Raw genomic sequence first — 17,077 nt, 5'->3', positions numbered from 1 at the left:
CATTATCGCAGGTTTTAGTTTTACACCGTATTCAATTTCAAAGACTTTTCGCAGGTTCGAAAAGTCTTTGATAATAATCGGGGATAACTTTTCACCATTGAACAGGTGTCGAAAAAAAGTGCAGAATTGGGGTTTAGGGGTGCAGGCTTAAAAAAAATAGCCTGCACCCCTGGGAATGACATTTAAAAAAGAACTGTGTCAAAAAAAGTTTAAAAAAAAATAGGGACACCCCAAAAAATTTATTTGAAAATTGGGGTAAAAAAAAAAATGGGAAAAAATTGTTTAACAATAGGGAAATAGGTTCAGGACTATTCTGCAAGTATGCGGCAGGTGTTTTCTAGAATAGAATTATAGCGGCAGGTGCACAATTGCAGAATTTTTAAAAACTTACTTTAGGGACTTAAAAATATGCTAGTACCCATTTTCATGTACCCCAAATTTGATGGGACCACTTAAAAAAATGAAAAAAATAACCTAAGTACTCTTCTGCAACACTTCTTCAATGTCGGGAAAAAACACCTGCTGTGGCTATTTAAATCCCCAACTTTCATTTAAAGGCTAAAATGGGGGTACCCATAGTGTTCCCCCATGTTTTTACAACTTTAGGGGGGTCCTACAATTTTTTTAAGGAAAAATTCGTAACTTTACGCAAATCCAACTTCGCAGGCTCCCGTTTTCGTTAATTTCATATTGAATACGGGGATAAGCGGGCGCGCGCCCAATACTTAAACGCAGGTAAAAGCTCCGATATGACATGTAAACTTCGACAGCGAAGTTTACGTTTCATATTGAATACCCCTTTTAGTATTCCTCTTGTGTATCTTTCCATGGTAATGTTCCAACATATCTCTAGCTTCCATTCTATTTTACATAGCAGCCCCAAATCTTGCATATAACCTTAAGGCGCATATCCACTTGCCGATATAAATGAACGAATGAATGATAACGACAGCATTATCGTTCATTTTTTCATTAATCCTGAAGTGTATTTTCCGGCAACGACCCACGATGCCGGCTCATCGGCCGAACATTGCGGTCAACCTGACGATAACGTCAGGTTGAACATGTTCGGGGATGAGGGACGGTCCCTGCACTGAATGACATATCGTTCAGTGTGACAATATAATGGCAGTATAATGAACAGCAAGTGGATACCCGCCTTTAGAATCAATCTAAATTCACCATATTAAACTTTCAAACCAGTCTGATGAGTGGTTCATGGTGCAGTGGGTTAAAGGTTAACCCCATTAAAATATTAACCCCTTACCCTAATTCTTAGTATTACCACCCATGAGCTATACCCACCCCCCCTATACCCTAATTACCTGTTAGAGATTTCATGTGTTCTTTCTGTTGCAGCCATATAGCATTCAGGAAGTAGCCAGGCATTGCAGGTGCCGCCGAGGCTGTGATAGGAGGAGGGGTCTTCAGCAGGGAGTTAGAGGCCATGCAGCTTATTGTTGCAGTGCATGGCACCATTGTCACCCATTCTCACCCAGGATTACGGATCCGGCTCCATTTCTGGTGGGTTATGTGCTCCACATGAAGGAAGGCTCGCTCCTTCACCAGGGGCAAATGCTCCACCAGCTCCCCCTACCTGCGCCCCTGTATAAAAAGAGATTAACATTCTGTGCAGCATTCCTTATGATTTAATTGCAATGTTATGGTTGCTACATTTGAAAGTAGTTAGTTCCACTGTGGCATCATTACAGCGGTAGTCTTTACATACCTCCCAACTTTTACAGATTTGGCCTGACAATTGGAATGTTAGCAATGTTGGAAAGCATGTAGAGTACAGAGCAACAGTGAATGGAGTTTGCACATACCTACCACTAGTGTGGGCTGCAATTTATGGGTGTTTTGGGGGTAGGAGCAAGAGGTTAAGTACTTATCCCTTTGTGATGTGAGCATGCCACCAACATGCTCACGCAGCAACGCTCGCTGGGTCTGATTCTGATGTGGACACTAATGCAATTGTAGCTGCGATCCTGTGCGCTGCTGATGTGCAAAAATATGCTAATGTATGCCACCACCTGGAAATGTAATGAGATGCCTATCTGTGTCTTTGCAGATCCAAGCAACTGAGTACAAATAATCAGCAGCATTTGCAGATCCTACTATAATCAACCACCTGAATAACCCTATGATCGTGAAGAATGGTCGAGGTAGTTGAGACGCTGAAGCCATATTTTCTGCGTACTTGATTGCAGATGTAGGCAGATACACGCCCTGAAAAGGGTCATGATATGCCATTTCATTTGCAATACAATCCTCACTGCAAGTGGCATCGCAAAGGTAACTGAGCACGTCTGCAGTGCGACCATGACGCAATGCGCAGTCGACTGATAATTGCTCAACTGTATAAATATCGGGATTTGGGTTCCACATCTGAATTAGGCCCAATGTGTCACCATTCCAAGATTTGCAAAAAAAAGGCCTATAAGATTCTTCTGCATTTGAAAAATACAATACCTGTATATAAATCTAATATAGTATCAGAGGTATTGAAGTCACTGCCCTCCTGGAGCCTGCTATAAGGCACAAGGGGCACACAGATAAATCCATCTATAACTGCTGCCAGCAGTGCAGGTGGCAGTTATAGATTAATCTATTTGTGGGGTCCAGGGAGCCGCTGTTCTGCCTTCAGGCACCACTGGTACTGGCTGGTGCAATACAATTGTTTTGTTTATTGTGAGTTACAATAAACAAAAAAAAACACTTTATTGCACCAACCGCCAGCATTGCCTGAAGATATGTGTTACAGCAGTCAGGGGACTGCGGCATGTAGAGGAGCAGACAGGTGCAGCCAGAAGACACAGGACAAGGTAAGTTGAGTTGGAGGGATGCAGGAGTTGGAGAGACACTGCAAAGCTGGCAGGAGCAACAGTAGAGACTGACTGGAGAGTGGGGATAGGCAGGAGAGATAGTGGTGGGCTGGCTGGAGAGACATAGGGGTGCTGTGGGAGAGACAGAGGGGGCTGACTGCAGAGACAGAGGGGGCTGGCAGGAGAGACAGTTGGGGGCTGAATGGAGTGACAGAGGTGTCTAACTGTTGGGACAGAGGGGTACTAGCTGGAAAGATAGGGTGCTGGCTGGAGAGACAGAGGGCATTTGGCTGGAAAAACAGGGAGGAGGGCTGGTTGGAGATACAGAGAGGGGTTAGCTGGAGAGACACTGGGGATGCTGGCTGGGGAGACACTGGGGGCTGGCAGGAGAGACAGTGGGGGCTGGCAGGAGACACGGGAGGGAGCTGGCAGGAGAAACAGTGGAGGCTTATTGGAGAGACAAAAGGGGGATGGCTGGAGAGACAGAGAGTGCTGGCTGAAGAGACAGAGGGGGCTGGTTGTAGAGACCCTGGGGGCTGGCTGGAAAGACAGAGAAGGGCTGGTTGGAGAGACATTGGGGTGATGGCTTGAGAGACAGTGGGGGCTGGCAGGAGAGACAGTAGGGGCTGACTGGAGAGACAAAGGGGGGCTAGCTGGAGAGACTTTGGGGGGCTGGCTAGAGAGACAGAGGGGAACTGGCTGGAGAGACAGAGGGGGCTAGCTGAAGAGACAATGGGGTGCTGGTTGGAGAGACAGTGGAGTGCTGGCTGGTAAAATGGGGTTGCCTGGAGAGACATTTGGAGGTTCTGACTGTAGATACATGAGCTGGACTGGCTAGACAGACAGGTGTGCTGGCTGGTGAGGCACTGAGGGTGCTAACTAGAGAGACACTAGGGGTGCTGGCTGGAGAGACACTTTGAGATGACTGGAGAGCCAGAAGGGGCTGACTTAAGCTAGAGAGACACTGGGGGGCTGGAGAAAGCCAGGGCCGCTGGGGGGAGGGGAGCACAACCATCTATATTGCCTCCGGGTTCCTGGTATAAACTTATGCCCCTATACAGTATGCATAACTTTTAGAATTATTCATAAGACTATTTTATTGTGACATATACTGTATTGACTGATTTTTTTGTTAAGTTGACAATAAAGTTTAAAAAAAAAAATGTGACAGAAATGTCTATAAATAAAAACTAACATTTCAATGAAAAGTGCTGCAGTGTAAAAAGGAATTTATAAGATTTTCTGTATAACTAAAATCTTTATCCTTAGCAGAGTCGGAAAATGTCTTCAGTTATCAAAGACTGTGAATGACCCATGCAGTTTACTATGCTATTTAATCTGTGCCTCTAAATCTGGCTGACTCATTATTAGAACTCTTTCACCTATTTCAGGTAGTGACTAGCTGAGGAAATCGCACTACTGAATCACTCCATTTCAGATGCCATGTTACTGATTCATAGCGATTGAACTTTGACACCCGCTCCTTCATTTTTGTGATAAAATACCAATTGTGCCTGAAACTACAAAAGATAGATCCTACAGATCATATCCTTTCTGAAATTGCCCAGCTCACTATAGCTCCACCTAAACATTCCTGCATAATTTCTCATTACAATTGAAATGATAAAAGTAGATGATGTGTACTAGAATCCCATATCCTGGGGGAAAGTAATTCCCATGTGTTGGCAGGGTCATTGTATATGATAAGCAAAAATTAGTAATTTCTTTTGTTCAAATTTCAGAGATCCAACCATCTGCAAATTAGTGCTCGCAATTTACCAAATGTAACTAAATATTTTACACCATAACTATAGCACATTGGAGGATACATACAAAGTACTAACCTGATGCTCATCCCCGTTTTTTTACCACTGCACTTTGATTATCCACCCAGCACACATCAAGGTGCACACCTTGGGCCTGATGTGGAGTTAAATGCAGGCCCATTTGCAGTCTGTATCTTGCAGGGGTTTTTTTGTCAACAGTACCAAATGCAACTACAATCAAATTCAGCGGGATCCGGTCTATAGATCTACAGTGAAAACATAGACAATGTCTAGATAGACACCAGATGTTAGACAGTCAATAGGTTGGCAGGGACAAAAGGTCGACACACTAAAGGTCGACATGTAAGAAGGTCGATAGGTACAAATGGTTGATATGGTCAAAAAAGGTTGACAGGGACAAAAGGTCGACACATTTTTTTATTATTTTTTTAGGGTTAGGGTTAGGGTAGGGTTAGGCACTTACTGGTGGATTAGGGTTAGGCACATACCCCGACGGTTAGGGTTAGACACCAGGAGGGAGGATTAGGATTAAACACCAAGAAGAGGGTTAGGGTTAGGGTGAAGATAAAACATGTTTGTGCTTTCCATTTTATGTTGACCTTTTGACCATGTTGACCATTTGTACCGGTCGACCTTATTACATGTCGACCTTTAGTCTCTGTCAACCTATTGACTGTCTAACATAGGGGTGGACAATAAGCGGCCTCCCAGCTGTTGTAGAACTACATATCCCAGCATTCTTTGCCACAGTTTTGCTATTTGGCCATGCTAAAACTGTTACAAGGCATGCTGGGATGTGTAGTTCAACAACAGCTGTAGGGCCGCTTATTGCCCACCCCTGGTCTAACATCTGGTGTCTATCTAGACATTGTCAACCTTTTTACTGTAGATCTTTCAATCCACACCCGTTTCAGCATAGTGCGCAAACCAAATTCATCTCTACTTGGAACAGACGTAGTGTGACTAGGCTACAGTGGGGTATTCTGACTAGGGGTGTGCACCGGCCACTTTTCGTGTTTTGTGTTTTTGTGGTTTTGGATCTTTCTTTGTGTTTTGGATCTGGATTGGTTTTGCCAAAACCACCCTTCCGTGTTTTGGGTTCTGGGTTTTGTGTTTTGGATCTGCATTTTTTTTTAAAAAAAGCATAAAAACAGCTAAAATCACAGAATTTGTGGGTTTTTCTGCTCCTATGCTATTATTAACCTCAATAACCTTAATTTCCACTCATATCCAGTCTATTCTGAACACCTCACACCTCATAATAATGTTTTTATGTCCAAAAGGTTTCACCGAGGTAGCTGGATGACTATGCTAAGTGACACGAGTGGGCGGCACAAACACGAGGCCCATCTAGAAGTGACACTGCAGTGGCAGACAGGATGGCAGTTTGAAAAATTAGGCCCCAAACAGTACATAATGCAAAGAAAAAAAAGAGGTGCAAGATGGAATTGTCCTTGGGCCCTCCCACCCACCCTTATGTTGTATAAACAGGACATGCACACTTTAACAAACCAATCATTTCTGCGCCAGGGTCTGCCACACGACTGTGGCTGAAATGATTGGTTCGTTTTGGCCCCCACAAAACAAGCTGGCAATTAATCTGTCCCTGCACAAACTGGCTCTACGGAGGCAAGATGTCGTCCTCATCCTCCTCATCCACCGATTCCTCACCCTCTTCAGTGTTGTGTACATCCTCATCCTCACAGAGTATTAATTCATCCCCGCTGGAATCCACCACCACAGGTCCCTCTGTACGTTCTGGACGCTGGTCTCCCTGGAAGATTTGATAATTAATTTTTATGAACATCATCTTCTCCACATTTTGTGGAAACAACCTCCTACGCCTTTCGCTGACAAGGTTCCCAGCTGCACTAAACACTCTTTTGGAGTACACACTGGAGGGGGGGCAACTCAGGTAAAATAGAGCCAGTTTGTACAGGGGCCTCCAAATTGCCTCTTTTTCCTGCCAGTACAGGTACGGACTGTCTGACATGCCTACTTGGATGCTGTCACCGATGTAACCCTCCACCATTCTTTCAATGGTGACAGTATCATATTCAGTGACAGTAGACATGTCAGAAATTGTTGCCAGGTCCTTCAGTCCGGACCAGATGTCCAAACTTGGTCCTGCCTGCCCTGCATCACTGCCAGCGGGTTGCTTAGGATACCTAAGTTTTTTCCTGGCAGCCCCAGTTGTGGGAGAAAATGAAGAAGGAGCTGTTGACGTGTCACATTCCGCTTCAGCTGGCAGTGTTTTCACCAGCAGGTCTTTGCACCTCTGCAGGCTTGTGTCGGCCGGAAAGAGAGACACCACATAGGCTTTAAACCTAGGATCGAGCACAGTGGCCAAAATGTAGTGGTCTGATTTCAACAGATTGACCACCCTGGAATCCTGGCAAAGCGAATGAAGGGCTTCATCCACAAGTCCCACATCGCTCCATCTTAGCTCCTCCTTCACTTTCTCCAGCTGCTTCTGCAAAAGCCTGATGAGGGGAATGACCTGACTGAAGCTGGCAGTGTCTGAACTGACTTCACATCAGAGCCGGCCCTAGGCATAGGCATTCTAAGCAAATGCCTAGGGCATCTGGAATTCCTGGGGGCATTCCACGCTCTGCTGGCTGCTGCAGAGATTGATAGGAGCTCAGCTCTCTGATCAGGCCAGTGGAGGGGGGTGTTGAGAGTAATTCCTCCTCTCTGTACTCTTCAGGATTCATGCAATTTACAAGGAAGTACATTGTTCTTCAGCAACCCCCTCAAGGGCCCCCCCAGCACCAGCAGTGTCTGGCTACAGCTTCCCGGCTAAACAGTGAGTGGAGTGCAGTACTGCTGGGGAAACTTTAATGCTGCTGCTGCCCCCATTTAACCCCTCACTACCTGGGGAAATGGGCATGCATTTCAGTCACTGTGCCAGCTGTTGTAACCAGCAACAACTTACATTATACAGGTACCAGCAACAACTTATATTGTCCTGTATGAGAATAGGAGGCTGTGTGCAGGATGTCAGAGGTCTGTTATGTGTGTCGGTCTGGAAAGACCACACAGTGCAAGGTGGGTTAATAGAACTGCACTCTAAGGGGGTGCAGAGGGGGTTAAATGTATTGTAGCAGAACTGTCAGATCTTCTTGACAGTGACAGCTTCATATATGGGCAGGGGCAGATAAGAGAATTCTGCAAGGAAGGGACACTCATCTACACGTGCACAATGTTCCAAAAGCTGCCTGAATCCCCAGTTTATTGTACTTCTATGGCTGACAATACTGTAGTCCTATGCCAGGGTGCAGAGGAGAGCTCTCTGTCATGTGCTATAATAATGTGCACTGTGGGCCTGATTCAGAGCCGCTCGTAAGCGGCCGCTCGTTCACTATGAGCGATGTTCGCACAACTGCGCATGCGTATGGGTCGTAATGCGCATGCGCAAACCAGTCATTATGGTCGGAAATTGAGCGCTCGCAAAACAGCGAGGGGCTGCTAATTTGATTGACAGAATGTACCGTTTGTGGGTGGTAACAGGGGAAGGTGCTTGAAAACGGAGGGGAGATCCGAACGCAGGCGTGCCTAACGGTAAAAAGGGCGTTTAATGGGAGTGCATAACTAGTAAAGGAGCGTCATCGACCATGTCACTTGGTTGTCTTTTAGCCTGAACTGCTCGCAGTTATAGCGGTAAGAAAAAGCTACCACAAGCACTGCGAGCAGTTCAGATGCCTTTCGATGTACCCGATTAATCAAATAAATACCGGAGATGACGTGTGATGCGAACGGCAAAGGGGCGTCTTTACAAAATAGCGAGCGAGCGCTCAATTTAAATAGCCGTCCCCTTTTTAGGAACAACCGTCCGCAAATAGTGTCCGGCTCTGAATCAGGCCCTGTGTGCTGTATGGTAGGTGCAGAACCTTTAGTGCTAGCTGCAGGACAATGAGCCATGAGGTTCTGCAGATATGACTATTCCTGGTCCTGTTAGACTGCTGCAAGGACTGATCTGGTCCCCATTCTCAGAGGCTTCTCCAGCACCAAGAATGTCCCCGTTCTTAGTTAAAGATGCATATGTATGTATTGTGTCACGGCATGTGTATTATGGAGCATGTGTATGTACTGTGACATTAAACAAATAGAGACATCACACATTTTAAATGTTAATTTCAGCATTGTGAAGCAGGGGACAGGGCCACGATTACGTGATTCAGTGCGAATCGCATCACCGCCCTCTCCTCCCAGCTGCAAGGGTTTTTATCATTACTGCGGGGTGGGCTGGGCAGGAGGCTTGATATCTGCTAGGGGGCACCAGACAAAATTTTGCCTAGGGCACCAAATTAGCTAGGGCCGGCTCTGCTTCACGTGTGACAAGTTCGAAGGGCTGAAGAACCTTGCACAACACGGAAATCATTCTCCACTGCGCTTTAGTCAGGTGCATACCCACTCCTTTGCCTATGTCATAGGTGGATGTATAGGCTTGAATGGCCTTTTGCTGCTCCTCCATCCTCTGAAGCATATAGAGGGTTGAGTTCCACCGCGTCACAACCTCTTGCTTCAGGTGATGGCGGGGCAGGTTCAAGAGTGTTTGCTGGCGCTCCAGTCTTCGGCACGCAGTTTCTCTAAGAGGTTGTCGGCAGTGTGCCTCTTACTGAAACCGGTGATACACAGCGTAGCCTGCCTTGGAACGAGCTGGCGTTTCTGAGATGTTGCTACTGGTGACGCTGCTGTTGTTGCTGCGTAAGGTGATACATCTACCCAGTGGGCTGTCACAGTCATATAGTCCTTAGTTTGCCCTGTTCCACTTGTCCACATGTCCGTGGTAAAGTGGACATTGGGTACAACCGAATTTTTCAGGACACTGAGGACTCTTTTTCTGACGTTTCTGTACAGTCTCGGTATCGCCTGCCTAGTGAAGTTGAATCTAGACGGGATTTGGAACCGGGGACACACTACCTTCATCAATTGTCTAAATCCCACTGCACTAATGGCGTATACCGGATGCACGTCTAGCACCAACATAGCAGTCAAGGCCTCAGTTATCCGTTTTGCTTCAGGATGACTGCTGTCGTACTTCATCCTCCTCGCTGAGGACTGTTGGAGGGTCAATTGTTTAGTAAAAGTAGTGGTGTTCCTACTTCCTCTCTGGGATGATGAATGACTCCCAGCAGCAGCAACAGCAGCAGCGGCAGCAGTAGGCGTAGCAATGCAGGATCCGCCGGAGGAATCCCGGATAGGAGAGTCAGTCATGCCAGTGACATGGCCTGCAGGACTACTTCCGATCCTGACTAAGGATGAAATTGACGAGGAGGGAGTTGACGGTGTGGTTTGCAGGCGCTTGGATACAACAGGACAACGGGTTTTAGGTGTCCCTGGACTGCTTACGGTCTTAGCCAAAGTTTCTGAACTTGACAGTAACTTTTTATGAAAGCGCTGCAGGTGCCGTATAAGAGAGGATGTTCCTAGGTGGTTAACATCCCTACCCCTACTTATTTCACCTTTACATATGGTACATATGGCAAGATAGTTGTTGTTCGGATTTGGATAGAAATATTGCCAGACCAAAGAGGTGGAATGTTTGGTCTTCCACCCAGGCATGACCGTGATGGGCTTTTTCATCCCACGGACAACAACTGTCTCCCCCGGAGCCTGATTTAAACAAACCACATCACCATCAGAATCCTCCTCGCCAACTTCCTCCTCAGCGCCAGCTACACCAGTATCCTCATCCTGTTGTACTTCAACAGTGACATCTTCAATTTGCATATCAGCAAGTGGACTGTGGGTGCTCCTTTCGGCACTTGCAGGGGGTGTGCAAATGGTGGAAAGAGCCACCTCTTCCCGTCCAGTGCTGGGAAGGTCAGGCATCGCAATCGCCACCACACTTGGACTCTCCTTGGGGATTTGTGATATCTTCTTAGAACGCACAGTTCTTCGCTGTGCTTTTGCCAGCTTAACTCATTTGATTTTTTTAGCGGGAGGAGGGCTTCCATCATCATGTGAAGCTGAACCACTAGTCATGAACATAGGGAAAGACCTTAGCCGTTCCTTGCCACTCCGTGTCGTAAATGGCATATTGGCAAGTTTACGATTCTCCTCAGATGATTTAAATGTTTTTTTTAAGGTCATTTTCCTGAACTTTGTCATTTGGGATTGTATGTGACCTCTACTATGACATTGGGCATCGGCCTTGGCAGACGACGTTGATGGCATGTTATCGTCTATGTCATGACTAGTGGCAGCAGCTTCAGCACTAGGAGGAAGTGGTTCTTGATCTTTCCCTATTTTATTTTTATCGGAGAAAGTTTGGTCCTCCATTTATGTTATATTGATATATACGTGCGGCTAAGGCGCACACAAACACAGAAAATGATTTTTTATTTTTGTTGGAGACTAGTGCACTTTGTGGGTTACACCACCCTTTAAGAAATGAGCCAGCCGGCTCTTAACTTATGGGACACAGGCGCATGCTTGGCGCTGCTCCTTTGTTGATGCACATGCAGCTACAGCCCACACAATTCACAAACACAGAAAATATTTTTTTATTTAGTTTGGAGTGCACTTTGGGGGTTACAGCACCCTTTAATGGTCAAGCCAGCCGGCCCTTTACTTATGACACAGGCGCACGCTCGGCGCTACTTTGTTGATGCACGTGTGGCTACTGCGCACACAATTCACAAACACAAAAAAATACATTTTTTTATTTTTTTTGGAGTGCACTTTGGGGGTTACAGCACCCTTTATCGGAGAAGCCATCCGGCCCTTTACTTATGGGACACAGGTGCACGCTTGGTGCTGCTCCTTTGTTGATGCACGTGCAGCCACAGTGCACACAATTCACAAACACAGAAAATATTTTTTATTTGGTTTGGAGTGCACTTTGGGGGTTACAGCACCCTTTAATGGTCAAGCCAGCTGGCCCTTTACTTATGACACAGGCGCACGCTTGGCGCTACTTTGTTGATGCACGGGCGGCTACTGCGAACACAATTCACAAACACAAAAAAATATATATTTTTATTTTTTTTGGAGTGCACTTTGGGGGTTACAGCACCCTTTAATGGACAAGCCAGCGGCCCTTTACTTATGGGACACAGGCACACGCTTGGCGCTGCTCCTTTGTTGATGCACGTGCAGCCACAGTGCACACAATTCACAAACACAGAAAATATTTTTTATTTGGTTTGGAGTGTACTTTGGAGGTTACAGCACCCTTTAACGGTCAAGCCAGCCATCCCTTTACTTATGACACAGGCGCACGCTTGGCGCTACTTTGTTGATGCACATGCGGCTACTGCGCACACAATTCACACACACAGAAAAAATATTTATTTTTTTTGCACTTGGGGGGAGCACCCCTGATGGACAGAGCACCCCCTGGTCAACACTACAGCACCCCTTTAGGACTGGTACACTGCACAGGACTTTGGTGTGGACACAGCCCCTATGGACAACTGATTGCACAACACAGTCCAGCCAGCCCCTATGGACTTTGGAGGAGTGGACACAGCCCCTATGGACAACAGCAGCACAGCACAACACAGCCAGCCCCTATGGACTTTGGAGGAGTGGACACAGCCCCTATGGACAATAGCAGCACAGCACAACACAGCCAGCCCCTATGGACTTTGGAGGAGTGGACACAGCCCCTATGGACAACAGCAGCACAGCGCAGCACAACACTACACTGCACTACACTACACAGCCCAGCCAGCCCTAACTCCCACCCTCCCTCTTCACTGTCCACAGCCGAGTGAGAAAATGGTGCCGACATGGGTAACTTATATAGAATCCAAAACCCGCAAGACCCGGAAGGCGGGATGATGACGTTTTGCCTCGATTTCAGATCCGAGTCAGGCGGGAAAAGTCGAGCCTGACTCGGATCTTCCTCGGATCGGTGGGGCACGGGGGGGTTCGGGTTTCAGAAATCCGAACCCGCTCACCCCTAATTCTCACATAAGCAAAGTTCAGAGATGGCCTGTGGATGGATTGCGGGCTATGCAGAGTTACATGTATGCACAATTACGCCTGTACTTATGCTCGTTTTTAGATGGATAATTTGCACAAAGGACAGGGTTGGTGCAATTGAACATTGATAATGATGATGGCTATAAAACCAAGCACACATACTGTATAAGGCAGCACAACTCTGTTTATGGACAAATATATGCATTTACTGTAGCTCTGTACACACAATGGAGCAATCATGGCCAACTTGTGCTCATCTCAGCTTCAGCCCCTTACTCTCTTTTCTTTGGTGCCTACCTTGATTTGGAAAGGCACACATATCATTAGTGGTGCACTGTGCAAAAAGGTAAACTTTATTTTTTTCTTTTTTAAGCCTGGGAGATGGAGCACTGTGAGTGCTTCAGAAGTGCTAGGCAAGGCATAAGTGGCAGGGCCATGCCCATGTGATGTGACCACACCCATATCATGAAGCAGCAACATTCCCCTTAATGACAGAACCTATGATGTTAATAGGTGTCAGTGGTTTGCAATGGAAGTTAGATAACTTCACACAGTAGATAACGTAGGCAGGCTATACATTTACAGCAGGGATGACGAAAGGGGGTGTAATAATTACCTGGGCTCATAGGAGAGGCATGGCACGGGCTCGGGTCAGAAGCCACCCACTCTCCCTTACCTGTCAGCAGCCCAGCACATGCTGCTGCTTGCTGGGCTGCAGTGAGAGACATAGGAGACTGCTGCTGCTGAGTCTGCACCCCTCCTGGATTTGTGAGGGTCACATAGTGCCTCCCTCCCCAGCATGCCTATAGGTTTTTTAGTTTTTCTAAGGGGGCAATAGTAATGGGGCCCAGGACGGCTGTCTACAGCCCTGATCTATGGCTATGATTCCCCGCTCTGCCGAACCAACCCAATCTTCCGATCCACGGTCTGGTCCGTGCAAAGGCGGCTATATAATTGCGATCTGTTGGCTGATCAGGGAAATTGAATGTAAAAAATCCCTGACTTGCAGATTCCGACCATTTGTATATCAGAGCGTGTCAGGTGGTGGCAGTGGGATATACTATATAGCTAGTACTGGTGACATAGTGGTAGTAGAGAATGGTTCTGATGTTTTGCACAGTCTATGTGATGCTCAGGGTCATGGATTCCTCTAAACAGGATGGAGGAGAGAAGATGCACAGAGAACCGCACATACGCAGTAGCGCACTTGGTCAGGGTTGGAGGTCGTGCCTCTGGAATTTCGAGGGTACTAGCACGGGAAAGATTAGGAGACAGCGCAAAGTGCTCTCCTCTAAACTCCTTTCCTATGTTAGGTAAATTCAGTATGATACACAATAAGTAATACACTTCTACACTATAAGTGACATTTTATATAGTAATGAAAACTATGGGGAAAGTGACCCAGAAATCCAACCCGGGTAGCTTGCAGGTCCCATTTACACAATAGGGACTTCCGGGTCTCTCGGCGCTTGAAGATAATGTCTTCTCCAAGCATCGGAAGAACAGTTCCACTCTACCCGTGTGCAGTGTCGGACTGGGGTATGAAGGGCCCACCGGGGGAATGCAGCAGTAGAGGGGACCATGCTTAAGGGGTGTAGTCAGCCACCCAGTGGCGTAACTACTGCCCCCGCAGCCCCCGCTGGAGCTGGAGACCAAGGGTTAGGTCCAGACAATTTACCCTCACTTGAGAATAGAGAGCCAGAGTCTAGTTCTGAATCCAACCAAAATTCTGTAATAATATCAGCGGTGGATAAGATTGTGGGAGAGTTTGGAAGAATCCACTATGAAGGGGGGTATAGGCGATTGAGGCCTTTCTCAGGTATAAAACCAGTTCCAACTGGAGAGGATGGGTACGAGGTATGGAGAGAAACTACTATACAGCAATCAGATGAATGGCAATGCCCGGATTCTGTAAAAAAACAAAGGTTAGCTGAATGCTTGAGAGGTACAGCCATGGAGGTGGTTCAGGCGGCTCGTCGATGTGACCCAAATGCTAGCTTTCAGGACTACATGGCAGCCCTGGAGCTGGAGTTTGGGACACCGCAGGAGGTTGATGACCTCATGTACTTATTTCGACATACCTATCAGGAGCATGGGGAGAAACTAGCATCCTATATTTATCGTCTCGATAAATTGATTCATAGGATAGTGGAGAAGGGTGGGATGGTCTCTGGAAATGTGGATAAAATCAGAATGCAACAGTTACTGGAAGGAGCTATGACCTCTGACCCCATTGCTCAGAGATTAAGGTATACTACAGTTAGCCGACAGCCCCCCACCTTTATGCAGTTAATGCGAGAGGTAAAGCGTGAGGAGGCTTTAGTGGAGTCAAGAGAAAAAACTGTGAAAAAGGTTAAAGTAGCTATGCCAACAGTACAGGACAATTCTTCAGGTATGGAGCAGTTGGCTAGATCGGTAGAAACCTTGCGGGAGGAAGTTAGTCAGTTGACTCTACGGTTAGGGAGGGGATGGAGGTCCTCCGATAATTACCCCCTAAATCCAGGGCTGGATGGTAATCCCAGAGGGAGAGGGCTGCAAAGATGTTTCCGCTGTGGGAGGCCAGGACACCGGGCTGCCCAGTGTAACCGTCCCTGGGAGGATAGAGGCCCTGGTGGGACTCAGGGTGAAGTTAGAGAAATTGAGCAGTCGGGAAATGCCAGAGGGCGATCGATGAACCCCGCATCGGTCCCCTAGATAATAGTCCAAACACAATGGGGAGTCCCGGAAGGAGGGGAGCGATGCCTGATGGGCTGTTGGGGCCGGCTCCACTGATACCGGCCTTGGTAAATGATCACGAATGTACTGTCTTATTGGACAGTGGATCTCAAGTGTCCATCATATTTGAGGGATGGTATAAACAGTTCCTGGCTGACACCCCTATTCTCCCTTTATCCGGGTTAGTATTATGGGGAATGAGTGATCAAAGTTACCCTTATTTAGGATATATTCCCATCACTCTTAAATTGCCCACTGAAGTGGTTGGTATAGCGGGGGAAATTCAGACCATGGCTCTGATTTGCCCAGATTCAAACGAAGAAAGAGCTGTGTCTGTCATCATAGGGACAAATGCGGACTTATTTAAAACCCTTGCACAGTGGTGCAGAGAGGCTGGGGGAGCAACCTATGCTAAGTCATTAAAGATTCATCCGCTGTGTCTGTCTGTGTACCAACAAATAGAAACGAAGGAGCATACTAAAGTAACTCCTTGGGCCCCCACTGATTTTGATGTATGTTTTGAGGAAAGTGATGTGTCAGATATAGGGAAAGATGGATTAGTTAAAGACCTTTTAAAAAGGAGTCCAGTATTCTCTCAACATGAATGGGACTTGGGTCTAGCCAAAGATGTGGAACATCATATACGGTTAAAGGATGACACTCCATTCCTAGAGAGGTCCAGACGCTTAGCATCGGTCGATTTGGAAGATGTCCGCCAGCATTTAAAACGGCTAATGGACCAACAGGTAATCATTGAGTCAGAAAGTCCATTTGCTTCTCCTATAGTCATAGCGAGAAAAAAAAACGGGGAGATTAGAATGTGCATTGACTATCGTACCCTAAATCAGAGAACCATTACCGATCAGTACACGGTTCCTAGAATTGATGAAGCATTGGATTGCCTTTTGGGCAGCCAATGGTTCTCACTCTTAGATTTACGAAGTGGATTTTATCAAATCCCCATGAATCCCAAAGATTCTGAAAAGACGGCCTTTATGTTTGGGTTTTTTTGAATTTCTGAAAATGCCTCAAGGGATTAAGGGGGCCCCGTCCACATTTCAACGGAGCATGGAAAAAACGGTAGGAGATATGAATTTGAGAGAGGTAGTGGTGTATCTCGATGATATTGTAGTTTTTGGCCGGACCTTGGAAAAACATAACCAAAGGCTTTTTAAAGTATTAGACCGATTGATGAACCATGGATACAAGCTCTCTCTAGAGAAATGTAAATGATGTCAAAGGTCTGTGATATACATTGGCCATATAGTAAGCAGGGAGGGTATTGCAACTGACTCTACAGCGCTAGCGCAGCCTATTTATACAGTCATCCTAGCGCCGCGCGACCGCTCCTTTCCCACTTACTGCACGCGCTAACGGTCAGCTGACCGCTCAAGCCACTACTAGAACCTTCTATACCATTATAGGGCCATAACATAAAGCACTGCCTTTGCTTTTTCCCCCACCAGCTCCCCTCACATTCTCCACATAAATATACATTTCAACAGGGGATCAATACATATTTATCCACCTACATATTAACATCCTTATACTTCACATTATATATTCTTAAACATAGTATAATCATTTGCTGAGGTGCCGCATAGCGCCCTCAGTGTTATGAACATACCCATACTTTCTATTGAACTATATGAATATACTGTCAGGTTCATAAATATTGGGACATTGACAGAATTTTCAGATTTTGGCCTCTATTCACCACCAGAATGATTATGAAATGAAACAAACAAGATGTGCTTTAACTGCAGACTTTCAGATTTAATTTGAGGGTAATTACATCCAAATCGGGTGAACGGT

The 17,077-nt window shown here is 46.4% G+C and overlaps 1 protein-coding gene across 1 annotated transcript; it reads left to right on the top strand.

The window, feature by feature from the left end:
- The first annotated feature begins 14,500 nt into the window (after positions 1-14,500).
- LOC148504009 (paraneoplastic antigen Ma3-like) lies at positions 14,501-15,241 on the top strand. Its single transcript, XM_088448919.1, has one exon. It carries the CDS (start codon positions 14,501-14,503, stop codon positions 15,239-15,241), a length of 741 nt encoding a protein of 246 aa, XP_088305045.1.
- Positions 15,242-17,077: the final 1,836 nt, after the last annotated feature.

The sequence above is a fragment of the Taudactylus pleione genome, unplaced genomic scaffold (assembly GCF_031769625.1).
Source record: "Taudactylus pleione unplaced genomic scaffold, aTauple2 ptg000471l, whole genome shotgun sequence".
Classification (NCBI taxonomy): Eukaryota; Metazoa; Chordata; class Amphibia; order Anura; family Myobatrachidae; genus Taudactylus; species Taudactylus pleione.
This window is presented reverse-complemented; position numbering and strand designations above follow the sequence as displayed.